This window comes from Pholcus phalangioides, unplaced genomic scaffold (assembly GCF_987345545.1).
Source record: "Pholcus phalangioides strain wild (caught in Gottingen) unplaced genomic scaffold, Ppha-v1.0 ptg000021l_1, whole genome shotgun sequence".
In the NCBI taxonomy this organism is placed as follows: Eukaryota; Metazoa; Arthropoda; class Arachnida; order Araneae; family Pholcidae; genus Pholcus; species Pholcus phalangioides.
Genome location: NW_028301614.1, coordinates 10,753,525 through 10,767,440, shown reverse-complemented (window position 1 = coordinate 10,767,440; position 13,916 = coordinate 10,753,525). Strand labels below are relative to the sequence as shown.

General features: G+C 35.8%; 1 protein-coding gene across 4 annotated transcripts; it reads left to right on the top strand.

Moving 5' to 3' along the window:
• The first annotated feature begins 144 nt into the window (after window positions 1-144).
• On the top strand, window positions 145-5,423 carry LOC149070608 (cx9C motif-containing protein 4-like). 4 transcript variants are annotated; one of them, XM_089249057.1, is made up of 4 exons: window positions 145-523; window positions 1,123-1,282; window positions 4,458-4,550; window positions 4,764-5,423. In XM_089249057.1, exons 2-4 carry the CDS (start codon window positions 1,278-1,280, stop codon window positions 4,900-4,902), a joined length of 237 nt encoding a protein of 78 aa, XP_089105183.1. In that variant the 5' UTR covers window positions 145-523; window positions 1,123-1,277; the 3' UTR covers window positions 4,903-5,423. The 4 variants fall into 4 exon arrangements, 2 of the variants coding, with proteins under 2 accessions (XP_089105183.1, XP_089105182.1); XR_016195026.1 differs by lacking the exon at window positions 4,458-4,550; XR_016195027.1 differs by lacking the exons at window positions 4,458-4,550; window positions 4,764-5,423 and adding an exon at window positions 3,339-4,447.
• The last annotated feature ends 8,493 nt before the right edge of the window (window positions 5,424-13,916 follow it).

Genomic DNA, 13,916 nt, shown 5'->3' with positions numbered 1-13,916 from the left:
ACCAATACAAAATGACTTATTAAAAAGTTATGTTATCAATTTTTTAATTTTAAAATATCATTAGTATAGCAGAATCAGTCATTTTCATTTTTTTATACTTTCCATCCACCGAAATGGAAAGCTCACGGAGGTGTTTGCGTCCGCGATAGTCAAGGGCAACAGCATTAAAGATAAATATTTGTGATGTTGATGTGTACATTGTTATGAAAACAAATCCCTTTTCCGTTGAAACTTGCTCATCTATTCGAGTCGATTTGTATTTCTCTGGTGAATTGGTGTCCTATTCAGTCGCTGAATCTCTTTCAAACACCGCGAATTAATAATATAGTAGCTGATGCAAGATTGCGTCATACTTGTAGGAAAATTGATAAAGAGCTGAATTAATTCATCGGAGTACTAAAGTGTAAAATACATTTGTAAGGGATGGGCTGCGGACTTGTGCCTTGGGCCTCGGTCCTTTGTGAGCTCATGAAACCAGATCCTTGCTACTCCAAAGCTGTGGACGTTCAAAAGTGCCTGAGAGGTATGTTTGCCATGGCTTCGGCGTTTTCCTAATAGCACAGCTGAGATTTTCCTTTTCTATGATTTATTACGTTTACAAGTTAAAAAAATGTAACCAAAATCTGATTTTGGGATAATGTACGAAGTTAATATGTAAAATCACAACAAAGTACAATTTAAATGTCAGTTTTCAACTCTGTGTATCAAATTTCAAGAAGAGCTACAGCAGTGTTTCCCTAGAGTAGGTAATATTGCCCTTTGGACGCAGTAGGAAAGTAAAGGGGGATGGTAGAAGTTTTTGGATTTTGTATAGGATCCTATGGGTTCACTTGAACTGGGCGCGATGACAAGAAAAAAATTTTGACAAGGGAACGGTGGAACAAAAAAGTTTAGGACACTATGAGCGATAGTGCAGAATACTACAACTAAACCCCACATGAACAGTGTCCATATCCCTCTGCAGAACATCTAACAAATTGGTGCATGTTGGAATGTGCGTGTACGCATTGTGAACCTAATGTTAAGTTTGTCTCTGTGTAATGCTTGTTATGGTGTTGGCATCTGCCATCTATTTTTTGAAATATAAGTTAAGTGTAATGATTGAAGATTTTATCATTGTAGGCCTATTGCTCTCTGCAGCGAGACCTTTTGACGGGGAGATCGGCTTTCCTATCAGATGCTACAGATGCTAAAGAAAATTGCCAGCATAGGAAAAAACAATGATGAAAACCAATAATAATAAAAATATCACTATCTAGACTAAACATCAAAACAACATGAGGTATCGACTTTTTAATATAATAAATGGTCTTTCCTGTTGTATAAATAAATATTTTCTGTATAAAAAAAAATTAAACCCAGGGCTCTCTTTTACATAATAATCTGTTCAGGGCATAAAAGTGATAACAACAAATAGAGCAATAACCTGTTAGCGGGAGTCCCAAGTCAAAAAGCAATTCTACTGTACCATTTAGTTGCATATTTTTTACTGCATTCGAAATACAGAAAAGAGTTGTGAAATTGTGAACAAAAATGAAATTTTCGAAAGTGGTTACAGAGTGTAGATCCCACTTATACAGTATACCTCTATTCAAGGATGATGTCATTCTCCGCTATCCATACAAAGGTTTTTAACAGCTGGCTGATGCGAAGATGAATTTTCTTTCTTTCCTAAAATTAATCTTCACATCAGCCAGCTGTTGAAAACCTTCGTACATACCTCTAGCAATAAAATTTGATCTAAAGAAAGATCTGTCCAGCCAAAGTTGGAATCTGTTTTCTGGACCCTTCGCAAAATACATTGAAGGATACGTAAGTCGAAGAATAGCATAATCTTTGTTTATTAACAATATTAATTAACACATAATTATAATACTACTATCATTCACAATTCTAGATTATTGTCGTATTTATAGTTCACGCTTAACAACTTCTAGACGGAGACCGATGCTCATGTAGACTGTCCGTGTAACAGTCTTCTTCCCTCATCTCTCCTCTCTTTTTCTTTTCTTCCACAGCCATGTGCATTTTGCACCCGGCGCGTCTTTAGTTATTAACCAGTGGGCCGCTGCAGTACCCCGCCCCTAGAAAGAATGTACTTGAAAGCGAACCGGCAACCGAATGCGGCGGCCAGACCTGGTAGTTTTTTCCTGGGCCTCCATTGGTTGCTCAGCAGGAACCGATGAAGGCTGCGGTGTCGTTATGTTGCCTCTTGTTTCTGCAGGTTCGTCGTTTAGAAGAAAGGCAGGTTTGACCCGATCGATGGAGACAATGTCTTTACCATTTTTATGGATTTTGAAAGTCTTATCACTTCTGTCCACAACTGGAAACGGCCCATCGTATGGTGGTTGTAGTGGGGCTCGAACTGCGTCATGCCGGAGGAAAACGTGACTGCATGAACCGAGTTCTTGGTGAACGAAAACCTTCGGCTTTCCGTGACATCCTGTTCGAGTTGGCGATAAGCTTTTCATAGTATGTCGAAGTTCCTTCACGAACTCTGGAGTAGTTATGTCACTAGGTGTTTCATCAAAGAATTCTCCTGGGAGACGAATTGTTTGTCCATACACCAGTTCACTTGGTGTGGCCTGTAGATATACCTTGTAAGTACATCGTAAACCCAGTAAGACAGTTGGAAGCGTTTCGGTACACCGCTCCGTCAAGTAAGTTTTTAGTGCGGACTTGAGTGTACGGTGTCAGTTCTGTATGAGACCATTGGCTTGCGGATGGAAAGCGGTGCTGTGTATATGTTTAATGCCAAATAGCATGGCTAGGGATCGGAAAAGCCGTGATTCAAATTATCGTCCCTGATCGGTGGTGATGGCAGCTAGGATGCCGAAACGAGATATCCATGAGCAGTATAGTGCTTTGGCCACTGTAAGTGCCTCTATATTTGGTAAAGGTTCATGTCCGGGTCACCACTGAAGGATACGTAAGTCGAAGAATAGCATAATCTTCGTTTATTAACAATATTAACTAACACATAATTATAATACTACTATCATTCACAATTCTAGATTATTGTCATATTTATAGTTCACGCTTAACAACTTCTAGACGGAGACCGACGCCATTCCGATGCTCATGTAGACTGTCCGTGTAACAGTCTTCTTCCCTCGTCCCTCCTCTCTTTTTCTTTTCCCCCACGCCCATGCGCATTTTGCACCCGGCGCTTCTTTAGTTATTAACCAGTGGGCCACTGCAACATATTAATGAAACCATGAATTAGACATTTCTTTTGTGATAAGTTAACTAGCTTATTTTGCTTCCTACAAACTTACTTATTTTTTTAAAAATTAATGATTATTTCACAAAAGTAACAGAAATTTTCACAAAAATAGGACCCTACAAAAAAAGTCTGGACAGACCCCTGCTAAAGGAATCACCATTTCCTGAAACATACTTTTCTGCTGGTGTGATTGAATCAGTGGCTGCTAACAAATGATGGGAAAGTATTTCATCTGTTTGTGTGACATTTCCAAGGAGTTTTGTGGACTCGTTGCACATTTACAAATTTGTTCTGTTAATTCTGCTGCTATGGAAAAGACATTCTCAAACTTTTCATTCATTGTGGTACCAGGAATAGACTTTCATTGAAAACCTCTTCAAAACCTCTATTTTGCTATGCAATGTGAAAAAAAAGAAATAATTGTTACAATTATCCCTTTGCTTTCTTGGCAACGATTATCCTAATGAAATTATAAACTTTTATTTTCATATTTTTGTTTGCTGAATATTATTCATTTTTATACACATTTAATTTTATAAGTGTTTCACATTTTTTTTCTTCAAGTTTTTATATTGAAAAGAATATTTTGTAATTGAAAAACTAAGCTGGGTATGTCTTGAGTAAAAAGAATAATGCTTGCCATTTTTGCCTGTTTTTTTCCACTTTTGCCACTGTCCTGGCAAAAAACCCAAGCTTTATACTTGCAATCTCTAGGGGTGACTTCAAGCAATGGCAAACCTACAAGCTGAAGGTAATAATAATGAAAATAGATGACTGAAAAAAAAAAATGAATGGCTGAAAATTGCCAACCAGAAAGAAGAGTGCTAATAGGCTAAAAAGAGAAATGGCCAAAAAGAATCACCAAAGGGAAAAAAGGACTCATAAAAATATAGCTGCTCCAACTTTCATATGCTTTACCCATTCTTTGTGTAAAATTGGCCACCAAATAGTTTAAGCGATAGAGGTTAGAACTATAATTATAGACATTTTTTGTGGCTTCCGCCATTACTTTTTTTTACTCTTCCTGGTCATGTGGGTGTTGTGTTAGTGCTTTTTGTCTCATTTCATCTTAAATTTTATCAAATTCTTAATTTATCAACATTACGTTATATTTTACTTCATAGGTTATATTACCTACTTGCACACATTTATAATACATACATAAACATTGGATGCGCAAATGCTCAAACTGTCTACAACGATAACCTGTCTGTAAGAATATTTTTTATAGGTCCCTACAGCATCATTATAGGCAGGTTTTACTGTATAGTCCTGAGAAACATTCATTGGCACCATCTCGATCGCTGTTAAAGATAATTATTAAGTATGTGTAACTCTTGTTTAACCACTATCATTAAATAGAAAAATAAGCGTTTAAAAGATGAACTCAACTAATCCAAACAGGTTTCGGTTGCAATTAATTTCATTGTGTTCTGCTGCATTTTAAATTATTAATAATTAAAAATAAAAATTACTCTTTACAAAAAAGTTTTAATTTCTACAATTGCAGATATTTAATATGCAATATTTCTTTCAGCCAACAGATATCAAGAGGGCGTCTGTTTCAGTGCAATGTCAGTGATGGAAAAGTGTTGCTCCAGATGGAAAGAGCGCTCTCCCTGCTGTATATCCTACGAGCGGATGCAGCCCAACATAGCTGCGCTGCCTTTCGATAGCACCGCCACAAAGACTTAAGATCTGCAGCTTTCTTGTTCCTCGTGTTTTAGTAGGCATAAGCCCAGTTTGCAAGAATTTTTTGCTCATGATACATTTATATTATATATTTTGGCTGTGATAAAAGTAGTCACCTATTAAAAAATTTGTTCCTATTATAGTTCGTTGTTAAAAATCGTTTGTTCCTAGATTCCATGAATGTAATTGTACATTTAAAAGCGGTATTTCCTATTATACACTAGCTGTTTTGCTGATAATGTTTCAGAATTTGTTTGCATGAATAGATGAGAATTTGATTATGTTGTTTCTTGATTTCTCAACAGGTGCATTTTTCTTAAATTTGCCTACTTAATTGCATTACTCAAGTTCACTTATGCATTTTGATAATCTCAACAAATATTTTCTTTCTGTACTCAGAATTGTCTAGAATTCGTTAAGGTTTTTCAGAGTTGTATAAACTCAGCATTTACACAGAAATTATGTATTAAGTGCTCAATAATAAAATACTAGAGTTTGATATTTAGCTATTGTATATCATCCTTACTATAGTTTGTTTCAGGTTAACTTTGCAGTGGAGAGAAAGGTAGAGAGTGTATTACTTTGCCCCAAAATATAGTTCCCATACATCGGAGGTTTATGATGATCATTTATATAGAATATTTCAAATTTTTTTATGATTTTGAAAAAGATAATGAAAAAATACCGTTTTGAACCAATGTATATTCGTTTAAAATTTTTAAGTTAGAAAAATATTGGTTACCATTATCAAAAATCCATGGCGAGCTCAAGAACATTTTGGCGCGATTTCCAAGAAATTTTCCCCGCCAATATTAGTATCGTGCTTTTTTTTTTTGATTGCACTATATATATATTATATCGTCATTTTGTTGAATTTTTTCCGATACAATTTTTCATTCAGTTTTGCATGCAGTTATAGGCCTACACACCCAGACGAATATTCAATAAGTTTTTTTTTTCTCGCAAAAATAACCTCCAACGAATTCAGATATTCACTCATAGATTACAGGAAGTGTCCCTCTTTCACGACAGCGCCGATACCGTTGTGAGAGGCTCTCTTTATGGGTGTAGGTTACGGTTCCAGACCCCCCCCCTCCCTTTTTTTATATCTATTTCTTGCTGTGTTCGTAGGATAGGGGTGGTTTTTGAATTCCAATAGCGGAGGGTGTTGACATAAGTGATGTCTCTTTTTCACCCACAGCAAAGGCTGTTCCTCCAGATGCCCCTTCAGTGTCTCTCCAGATAAATATAAATAAGCAAGAGAGAGAGACCTACAATGGTTTAGGCTTGTAGTGTATTTTTTTCTTCTGTGACAGTTGTATCTTTCTTTTCACCAGAGATAGACACGCTAAAACGTTCTCCGTTCTTTTTGGCAATAATGCATAAATCACGTTATTGAAAAAGAAGAGGAATTTTGAATTGCAGGTGGCTTGATGGAGCAACAACAATTAATAAGTAATAGAGAATCAGATAGTTCTACAACGTCAAGTAAGGATTCCATAAAATGGGAATCCGTGAAAAATGACTAAAACTGTAGTGATAATAAGTAGCATCGACATATACCGTGCGTTTGGGTGGATGAGCGACGGAAATTTCGGCAAGAAAAGTGAGTAAAAGAATTCTAAATTTTTCCTTATCATTTTTATTATTATTATTTGGGGCTATTCCCAAATTCAAACGTGAAAACCGGGTTAATAGGAGTTACTAAGATACTTTTCAATAAAAAAAAATGATTTCAAAAACCGCACTTTAATTTTTGAAAGTATCGACAGTGATTTTTTTTTTCATTAGCTAATTTTTTGTTACTAACTGACTGCAATTTTTTCTACAACCATTACGTTACACGTAAAAAATATTTTTTTCTGCCCAATTGGCGAGAATCAGCCATACCTTACCGAGGCCGCGCATCGATACATAGGTTAAGAGGCTTTCGTTGTCGTAGCAACGAGTGATGCGGTTCCCTCGTAGCTTCCTTTCACTGCAAAGTTAACCTGAAACGGACTATAGTGAAGTTAACAAAACAGTTTTGAGAAAAGAGATGTGGTCTGGGTTTATTGTGTTTATTTTGAAGGCATATTTTATTCTTTATTGTCCCCCTCATGCCAGAAGCATGAATGTGCAATGTTTTTGGGAGGGGGGGGGGTGGAGACATGTGAATGTTTATGTTCGAACATTGAAATGAATTAGTTGATAACTAATTATTTGTTAGTTATTTATTAAATAACTAACTATTTATTTTCCTAAAATATGTTTCAATAGGGATACATATTCACGTTTCAGGCGAAACTTAGATAGCAAAATGAAGTGTCCTCCTCCTAACCAGATCATGGCCCGCTGCTCTGTTTCAACGAAGAGATATAAGCTGGTAAAACAAGGTATCTCTAACCAAGTGATAAAATAAAAAGGGGAAATTTTGTACATGCTTGCTTCTGTTATAATTTGGGCGACATGAAAGTTTTGGGTTTATTGAGATAATATTAATATGCCATATGGTATATATTTCAAGTGCATTGTTACTCATTTTGGTTTGAATAACTTACTTTTCACTGATGAGTTTAATGGCATTATTATTCTGGATGAAACTAGGATCACCGATCTAGGTATTATTATTGACGATTGGCTTGGGTTTTCTGAACACTGTTCGGTGGTGGCCAAAAAAGCAAACACAGTGCGTGGTTTCATTATTCAGAGAAGGTGTCTTCACATTCTCTTAAAGTGATTCTCCCACTTTTCCAGGGCTCAGTTTGTCCTGGACTGCAGAGTGCTGTAAGGATTTGGAGACTATACCTGCAGTGGGGGAAGGACTTGGTCGGGGCCGGTACAGAGAAGAGCCACGTGTGCTTTTGTTGGTACACAAGGCTTGAGCTGTGAAGAGAGACTGAAAATATGACACCCGTATTTGTTATGGACATTGACTTTCAGCCACCTCGTTGGGCATTTCGCCTGCTGTATTTGTATATGAAAAAATCTTATAAGAGCCCTCTTTAATCATCTTCAACCCTGAAAATCCTCAAGAATCAGAAATATACTTTTCTTTTTTTTGTATCGGAAGTGTGAGTGTGCGAATACCTAACAGTCTTAGTGTATATATAGTGTTGTGTGTGATTCTCTGTGGCGAGACTTTAACGAGGAGATCTGTTCAGTATTTGCGCCTCAAAGTTCAGAACCACAGAAAGCCAACTTCAGCCAACCACCACTGTGGCAACACAAGGGGTTCGAATTCGGAGCCTTGAGATCCAAGTCTGCCACTCCTTCTCAACACTGGTGTGATTGGCATCTTCTATATATACTATCCTTAATATATACTGAATTTGAAGTTTCATTTCTGGCCACAAATCCAAGAAAAATTTATTCTTGCAGCTGACTGACCAATAATCACTAGGTGAATTTTTGACATTCCAAAGCTTACAGGTGCTTTTTTTCTCTGATTGACTGTTATGAACTTCAGATCTCAGCAGTGCTGTCTTAAGGCATGAACTTAAGGCATGGGCCACCTGGGCACGACCCTTTTTCTTTCAAACCAAGCACAACTCAGGTCTATCACCATGTATGGCCGATTTACTACCTAGTGAGTTGACCCGGAAGTGTAACTGTGTGTGTACCTAACAGTGGGAATGCGTATGTAGTGTTGTGTTTGATTTTTCAGTGCTGCCATTTATATTTCAAAGGTGAAGTGAGTGATGTGTTATAATTGAATTACATTTGTACTGTTTGTAGGTCTGTTGCTCTCTGTGGCGAGACTTTTTAAAGGGAAGATCGGCTTGCATTCGCACCTTAAAGTTGGAAACCACAGAAAACCAACCCGGGTCCTTTGCTTGAGGGGCCTCACAAACCTGGTTGAACTTTTCGAGAATTTGTTTGGTAGGGCTTCAGAAAAATCAATTGGCCTAGGGACCCATGATACTTTTGACGACCCTGTGTCTCAGAAGTATTACCTAAGCATCTAGAAAGATGCAATTGGACAAAAAGCATGAAATGACCTATTTGGTCAAAAACAAACATTTTTTGAGAAAATTTTTTAAACCATTCAGCAAGAGATATACAAATACAACGCCACAACAGACAAAATGCCCAACGAGGTGGCTGATAACTAACATTCTTCTCTGTAAGCTGTATGGATGCACTACCTGGCAATATAAAAATGCTATGGTGCATGCAAAATCGCTTAGATTCACTTTATTTGTATAAATGTATTGCCATACCACGAACAGTAGAATATTAGGTAATTGTGTCTTATTCAATTAATATTTTCATTATCTTCTGAAGAGCTCCTCACGAAATAGTGCATGCCAGAAAGTTTTGTGCGTGGCTCGAATAAATGAATGAGAATCTGAGGCTTGCAATTTATGAGTGCTAAGTGCTGCCATCTACATTTCATATTGGAACTGAAAGTAGCAAATTTGCATCTCTTTCGGGTAATGGGTATTTTTATAGGCTTTTTTTTAGCTACCTTGCAGGGCATTTTGCTTGTTGTAACCTTTGTAAATGACTAAATTTGAGTATTTTGTGTGTATTCCATTGTTCTGCTCTCTGTAGATGAGATACCGGCTCTTATTCACACCTTGAAGACTGAAAAAAAAAACTTCAGCTAACCAACACTGCTTGAATGGACATAAAAATGCATGTTTGTTCTCCCCCCCCCCCTCCTGCAATGAAGTACCAGCAGCATAGGCTGGTAATGCACCGACCAAACCTGGCTCAATGTTCCTTGGCAAATATTTACTTCCAGAACATAATAATACATCAACACGTGTTATGCCTGTTAATGTTCTTCGACCAACGTGTGGCCAGATGGATTGAAAAGGAAGACAACTTCTTTGACTTGGGGTAGGGCTAACCAAAGTTTTCTGTACTGGCCATTCTCTTTGACCAGCCTTCCATTTCCAACACGAAGACTATTGCCAATGGTGGAGAGGCCTTACTACTCACCCATGGCCAAACTTGGAATACATTGGGCCAGGCTGGACATAAGTGTGTTCCCAGCTTGACCCTTACAGTGGTAATCCAGAGATATCTCAGGTTTTTAAAACCTTCTGAAAATGGCAATCCAGAAATATCTCAAAGTTATCAGAGTTCTTAAAACTCTCTCAAAACAGCAACGCCGAGCTCAGATACCATTGTAAGTCCCCCCCCCCCCCCCCGCCAACCAACTTAAAGTGAGCAGAGTCAGTTTTTGCTCAGAGTCTAATAACAGAAGGAGGGGAGAGAGAAACTATGACCCATCTTTTTCCTTCCAGGTAGTATAGTATTATTGCGTACAGCATATGTTGTATTCTGTACACACTTATTAACACTTCCTTGTTTCTTTTTCATCATTTTGGTTGGGCAGGAAGCATTTAACATCTCATGCAATCAGGAAGAAAAATTCTTGAAAATAGGTCCCAATTTCTAGAAGGTTTTATTGATTTCCAATGTGGCAGTTATAATGCAGATACGAAAAGTTTTAAAACTCATTTAAAAGGGTTAAGGCAAAGGGAGTTGTCAAAAGTTTGAGAACCAGTGTTTTATATCATTTCATAATGCTATAGAACTTTACTCATCAAGATAGTCATGAATAGGGCTAGGATTTGTATGCTCTATAAAATATGCATTTATGCTCTTAAAAAAACTAAATATGCACTATAAAACGAAAAAAAATATCCTAAAAAAATTTTCATTCCTATCTCAAATAACGTTAGTTTTAGCAAAATAATATGATAATGAGAAGTGCTGATGCTGTCTAAACTATTTTGAACCATTACTTACAGTATGAAAAGAAATTCTTCATTTTACTAACCAACCCCATTGAACCAAAATTTCCCTTTTGAGCAAGTTTTCTTCCTACATATTCAAAATTTATGGGCTGCCATCTATAGGTAAAAATACCGAGCCATGTAGTATAGTTGGCTTTAGAAAAACACAAAATTAAAAATAAACAAATAATTATTTTATTTGATAACTCTCAAAATTTCTCTTACAAATGCTAAAAAGTTACCCCCATTTAACAATTTTTCCTACGAGTTACCATCACAGACACCAATTCAGGTGATTAATGTATTTACAGCCACACACACCAGTGTCATTGAACGGCTGGTATTTTTATGCTCTAACAATTCAATGTCATTGCTGATTGGTTAAAAAAACCTGAATTTCAGGATTTTTTACCAATCAGCAACAACGTTCCATTTTTAGTGCATAAAAATCCTAGCCCTAAAAAGCTCTCATCAGAGGTGGGAACTGCAAAAACCAGTCTGAAGTGGGATTGGAATAGCGAGGAAAAAATTTACTTTTTATTGAAAATCATGAAATATGTAAAATATGCCTTAAAATTGTGAAAATATGCTCTATCACGTAAAATTAGCAAAATATGCAAAAAAATAAAATAATATGACGTAGATAATAAGAAATCCAAGTAGAAATCCAAGCCCTAGTCATGAATAATACTGAAAATTGTTTGACTTCATTTTAATGAACATTTTTCTACACAATATTTTTCAATAACATTGAACAATTTGATCTTTAGTTTCCAAGTCACATTAACTCTTTATAAATTACTCAGATAATGAATTATTCAGACTCTTACCAATTTAAGCATTTCGTTTATTACATAATTGTACAAGTCACACATATTGCGTTACTAAATCCCAGGGAAGTCATAACGAATGAATGAGCAAAAAAAATTGAATTTATTTCATTTTTTTCTCAATGAAACAATTGCTCATAAAAAAAATCTACTAAAGCAAAAAAAAAAAAAAAAAATTTCATACCGGTAGCAATTTATTCTGACAATCAACACAACAAATGAATAAAACAGATTCCTTTAGCAAGCCTTCAACATCAAATAAAACTTGTAAAAGAAACAAGCTAAAAAAAAAATACATTTACGTCCTGTCAGCATAAATATAATTTACATAACAGATATTTAGCTTTATAGAATATAGGTTGAGCTGTGATCAGCTCATCTCAGTAAAATTATAAACATCAATATATAAATTCTTGTTTTGGTGAATGATTTTTACTTGAATATTTGAAATAAGATTGAGAATTCCTTGATCTGATTCAATTGCCTTAAAACAGAATTATAGCTAATAATAATCCACTCAAATTGTTATAAATCCTATTCTTTTTTTACATTGTTCTAATCAATTTTCCCATTTACTCCAATCATTCATAATCAGTTTTCACAGAATCTTTGTTGATGTTTTTCTTTTTATCATCTTTTGAGGTGGTAAACACATGTTGTTTAGAAATTTATAACACAAACATTGAATACTGAAAGTATGTTTTAACATTTTAAATAATTGCAGTGCAAAAAATAATATAGAAGCACATGAATCCAATAGATCAGATCGGGGTCTTCAACACATGACCTGTGAACCACTTGTGGCCTGCTGAGCTCTTTGATAACATATGTGTAGTACAGGGCTTGACAAGTGGCATGGCAGTTGCGCCAACTGCTACAGATTATACATAGTTTCTACAGATGGCCACACTCAATAACAGAGCTACTACGAAGATATACTCTCAATACCATTGAAAAATATTTTTCTTCAAATATGGACGTTTTAGAAGAAAAAAAATCTGGTCTTTCAGTTTCTAGCCGTACATTAATTTTTATCATATTTTTTTTAATTGCACCTTTTGTTATCAATCTTTTCCATAACAATAAATTTTTATATGCATATGACAGAGTTTGAGAGAAAGTAAACTCAGACTATAAAAGGATCGGTGATCGAATTGACGTATCATTTGCCATGAATAAAAATGTTATAATAGAATATTTGAGCTGAATTAAAAGGAATATGGAGACAAGCTCATGATTGAGGCTGGCACCAGAGCATGACAATGAGCTCTGATACAAAGTAAATTGGGTTGGATGACGTCCGTATATATGACCCACAAGGGTGTGGTTACATTGAATAATCACAAATTCCTGAGGGACTTACCTTGGAAAGTGGGAGGCTCACATGGCCAGAGCTTTTACGTTCCAGTGCTCATGAGATGTTTATTGAAATGAAAATTTAAGAAAAAATTTTTTTTTGAGTGATTTCTTTTTAGACTGTGATAATGTTGTTCCAGGGAGTACTTCCCCATGGCAAAGCTCAACATTCAACTACTGAGAGATTTCATATCAATGTTGGAATATGACATGGCGACTATAAAATCAGTAACTGCATCTAAAAATTTTCTACATACGATTGCTAAATCAGTCTTCCAACATGAAAAGGGGATCATTATATCTCAATAGTGAAAAGTTAAAAAAAAAAATTAGGACTATTTTTCTGGGGGAAAACTATGCTTGGCTACAAAGAAATTCATCTGGTGACTAAATTTTTTTTTTGATTTGTTAAGCCCTTGAATGTATTATATCTTGGTGGCCTTATTAAAATGTTGAATGTGACCCACAGTGTGTCAACAGTTGAAGACCCCTGCAATAGATGAATGAAAAAAAATGAGTAATTCTCATAACGTTGTCAAATTTATAAGGTTCTACACTTACATTGATTATTATTGAAAATAAAAACCATATCAGTCTAAGATTGATTCAATATCCCCTTGATGAAATTAGAAAAAAATGTTAAGGTACACTGATGTAAATGGAAATCGGGGTAAATGGAACCACATGATTTGTAAAATTCAAAGTTAGTTTCAGGTAACGGTGTCTTGCAGAATTTTTTCTTTTATACTCACTTCATTTTTCAGTAAAAATGCACTTGGTGTGAACTTTCATACAAAGTTAAGTTTGTGATCATGGCCCCCCCCCCCACATCCAGTTTCAGAGCCCCTAGGCTGGGATCTTTCATCTTCCCCTCAATAGTGAATTCACAGCATGAATAAACAGAATAACAGTAAGAATCATTTCAGGTAAACAAGCTGGAGCCCTGTCAGCCGCCCATGTTTGGGATCATGTTGCTACCTGTTGTGTCCCTTACATTTCAACTATTTATGAAAGTTCAAATTCATCTAATATCAATATTTCGGTTTCAAGTTCTTATCTTAATCCATTTTAATATAACCG